Raw genomic sequence first — 3987 nt, forward strand, 5'->3', positions numbered from 1 at the left:
AATGTACTAGTTAAAAAAAAAAAAACCTCAGTAGTACTACGTGTATATCTTTTGTACTCCACCTCAGTTAGTCGTTTCTCACCTACTATTTGGCATAGACCAGTTTGTTAGAACTCAACTCTCAGCACATAAGGTATTATCTATGACTTCTCCAATGAAAATGAGGCGCCACCAAGACCTCTAAATTAATCCACACCGATATTACATAAAAAAATTATCATGTCAGGGATTTTTTTATTTGGGGTGTTCACATATCCTAATAGCATAATAAACCCTGATTTTAACGAACTTGATCTGAACTGGCTAAAGGCACGAGTCATAGTTGTTACGAATAATTTGCATGACCCAATGATCTTTCATATATTTTTCAGTTAGTAATCTAGGTACTTACCAGATGGGATCCTCTAGAATATTGTGTGTACCACGTGTACTGCTCTTCATTTTTGTTGTTTTATATAAAAAATTATTATTATATTATAAACTCTAATTAGTTATCATTGAAAATTTTTAATTTTAAAAATTATATACCCTAACTTTGAATTAATGAACCCAGATAATCTATTATTAATTCAAAAAAATATAAAAAAATAATATAAACCCTAAATGGATGAGTGAACCCTTGCTAATTATCTTTATATTATATAAAAGCATGATAAATTAAAATTGAACAAAAAATAATTTAAAAATATAAAAAAAATGAAGAGTGGTACACGTGGTACACACTATATTTTGGGACAAAGGATCCTATTTGGGTACTTACTGCATGTTATATTCTTAATTAATTATTAATTAATTAGCAGTTCTAGGATGATCAATAATTGGTGAACGTCTTGCAACTCATTTGGCAATATTACCGGAAAGTATTTACTTCCCGTGTTTCAAATGCTTTGTGCAGTGTCCAATTAAATGTTAATGATTTTAGTACCTGCAGGATAAATATATGTATATAAGTAATACTTCATCCGTCCACCAAAAATATGCCACAATTTTCTTTTTCGTCCGTCAACAAAAAATATGCCACATCCATTTTTAATAGTAGGGTTCACACCATTCCACTCACATTTAAAGTGGGACCCTTACTCCACTACCAACTTCACTCACATTTTATTAAAACTCGTGCCGAAAGTAAAGTGGCATATTTTTGGTGGACGGATGGAGTAATTAACTATCTAGATGATGCTTAGTACTAAAGAGTCAGAATTTGCCAGCACGACTGCTTGAATTCGTGAGCTCGATCTCTCTCCCGTAATTTAACGAATTATCAAAAGCTAATTAATTACTTTAAATTTGAAATACATATATACTTCGGAAAATATCTTTAAAAATGATTTATTATCAAGTATATAAGATATTTGTATGGTACGGCCGGTATAAGGTAGTTATAGGCTATAAGCAAAGGTGGCAATGCTTGGTCGTAAAGCACAAAATCTACTAATTTTCAATGACATATGCTTTGGCTTCATATCAATGAGTAACTTAAAAGTAATACAATTAGAACCTCATGCATGTCCAGAAATTTCTATAGTAATTAGTTTTATTGGCTTACTAATTCATAACTATATACCACGACGAGTTCTGTAGCCATTCGCTCATCATCAATATTAGTAAATATTTGAGGTTAATTTATTCTTTACGAAATATAATGGGTCCAAAAACGAAGTATTATTTGAGCATTATTGTTGTTATAGCCGGAATTTGTGAGTTGGGAGAAGCTCTTGATGCCCATTACTATGACCAAACATGCCCTCAAGCTCAAACTATCATCTACGAAGCTGTTCAGAAGGCTTCAACTCGTGATCCTAAAGTTCCTGCTCGGATACTCAGAATGTTCTTTCATGATTGTTTCATCAGAGTACTCTCTCTCTCTCTCTCTCTCTCTCACACACACACACACACACAAAAATCACACAATCTATATAAAATTTTTGGACTTTTGATTTATAAAAAGCTATTCATGCTGTACCAAACAAGATATTAGGGTGTCTAATAATATGTACCAAATGACTCCTTAAAGTATAAAACGTAAATTATTATAGGATGGTGAATCGGTTGTGAAAAATGATTATTAATTGTATTCGCGACCTCGTGGGGCACGAACTGCCACCACAAAATTAAAAGAGTATTTTGATTAGATATAGCATGCTGAAAATGATGAATTCATTGTAAGATGAACTCATAATTCGTTAAATCTGAACGAAAAACAACGTTGTAGATCTTGTTAATCTAATAATTGAAAATGATCCTTATTTTGTAGATAAAAAATTACTTCTTTTTTGGTGTTTTTACTTTGATAGAAAAGAAGAGAAAAAATATATATTTTTATCTATTTTTCACTATTTTCATATGTTTACAATAATGGAAAATTTCTCCAGGGCAAAGTGGAATATTTTCTGGGACAATTCTGTTTCACTCATTTTCTCAATGTTGGATAATATTATCCTAGGGTAGAGGTATGAAAATATTTTCCAACATTTTCTCATCTTTTCATCTCTAGTAAACATGTGCTAAAAAAATGAGAAAAAGATCATATTTTCTTATCCATTATTTTGGAATAAAAAATTTACAATCAAAATAAATGCACCCTTAGTGGTTTTAGCACCTGCAGGATTAATATATTGTGTGTGTGTGCATGTATAAATTGAAGATTATATAATGTGGAATTATTAATTGGATTAGGGTTGTGACGCATCTGTATTGGTGGATTCAACTCCAAATAAGAAAGCAGAGAAGGATGGTCCCCCCAATCTCTCACTGGCAGCATTTTATGTGATCGATGCCGCAAAAACTAAACTAGAAAAAATTTGCCCCAAAACTGTCTCTTGCGCTGATATATTAGCCGTGGCAGCAAGAGACGCCGTCGTTCTGGTAATCAATTCATAATCGAAACCTCAATTCATTACAATGATTAGTCTTTTAATTAATTATATATAAATAATCCAGTCGGGAGGGCCGAGTTGGAGCGTGGCGGCAGGAAGAAAAGACGGGAAAATATCAAGAGCAAACGAAACCCTAAATCTACCTTCTCCATCATCCAACACATCGCAGCTCATTCAAAGCTTCGCACAGAGAGGGCTATCCACTAAAGATTTGGTGGCGCTCTCCGGCGGCCACACGCTGGGGTTCTCGCACTGCTCCTCCTTCGAGGGGCGCCTGCGCAACTTCAGCGTCGCGCACGACACCGACCCCAGCCTCCAGCCGCAGCTGGCGGCGGAGTTGAAGAGGAAGTGCCCCAAGCCCAACGGCGACCGCAATGCGGGGCAGTTCCTGGACTCGACGGCGTCGGTGTTCGACAACGATTACTACGCGAGGGTTGTGGGCGGGAAGGGCGTGTTCGTGTCCGATCAGTCGCTTATGGGGGATTACAGGACGCGGTGGATGGCGGAGGCGTTCGCGAGGGATCAGGCTTTGTTTTTCAAGGAGTTTGCGGATTCCATGCTTCGCCTTGGGAGTGTTGGAGTTGTTGAGGATGGACGAGTGAGGGAGAATTGCAGAGTTGTCAACTGAGAGGGAGAGAGATGATGCAGGAGCCTTTTTAATTTACTGTGTTTGGATTCAAAAATGAAACTTTGGTTTCATTGAGTTAATTATCTTGACTGTTTGATTTGTTGTAAGTTCTTCTCTCGCCATCCTAGAAATGTCAAATTAATGTGCCAAATGATGCTCCTAGCTTGTTATGAAATTATTTTATTGATTTCATAATTACTTCATAAGATAATATACTTCTTTTCCTTTATACTAGCTAATTAATTAATTATTTTGTATGTTAAAAACTATTTTAATTTTTCAATATACAGTACAATGTATAATATATGAATGAGGTGAGGTAATAATCACTACAAAAAAAAGTTTCATTAGTGACATGAGGTTTGGTAGTTATTATGTGTGTCACAAAAATTAGTGACATTTGATGATATAGCTAATCACTAATAGTTACACTTTCAAACGCCACTAATTTTTATGACACGAATATTAGCTACCAAGCCTCAT

General features: G+C 35.0%; 1 protein-coding gene across 1 annotated transcript; it reads left to right on the forward strand.

Moving 5' to 3' along the window:
• Positions 1-1573: 1573 nt before the first annotated feature.
• On the forward strand, positions 1574-3738 carry LOC130993534 (peroxidase 66). Its single transcript, XM_057918458.1, has 3 exons — positions 1574-1852; positions 2677-2865; positions 2941-3738. Exons 1-3 carry the CDS (start codon positions 1643-1645, stop codon positions 3502-3504), a joined length of 963 nt encoding a protein of 320 aa, XP_057774441.1. The 5' UTR covers positions 1574-1642; the 3' UTR covers positions 3505-3738.
• The last annotated feature ends 249 nt before the right edge of the window (positions 3739-3987 follow it).

The sequence above is a fragment of the Salvia miltiorrhiza genome, chromosome 7 (genome assembly GCF_028751815.1).
Source record: "Salvia miltiorrhiza cultivar Shanhuang (shh) chromosome 7, IMPLAD_Smil_shh, whole genome shotgun sequence".
Classification (NCBI taxonomy): Eukaryota; Viridiplantae; Streptophyta; class Magnoliopsida; order Lamiales; family Lamiaceae; genus Salvia; species Salvia miltiorrhiza.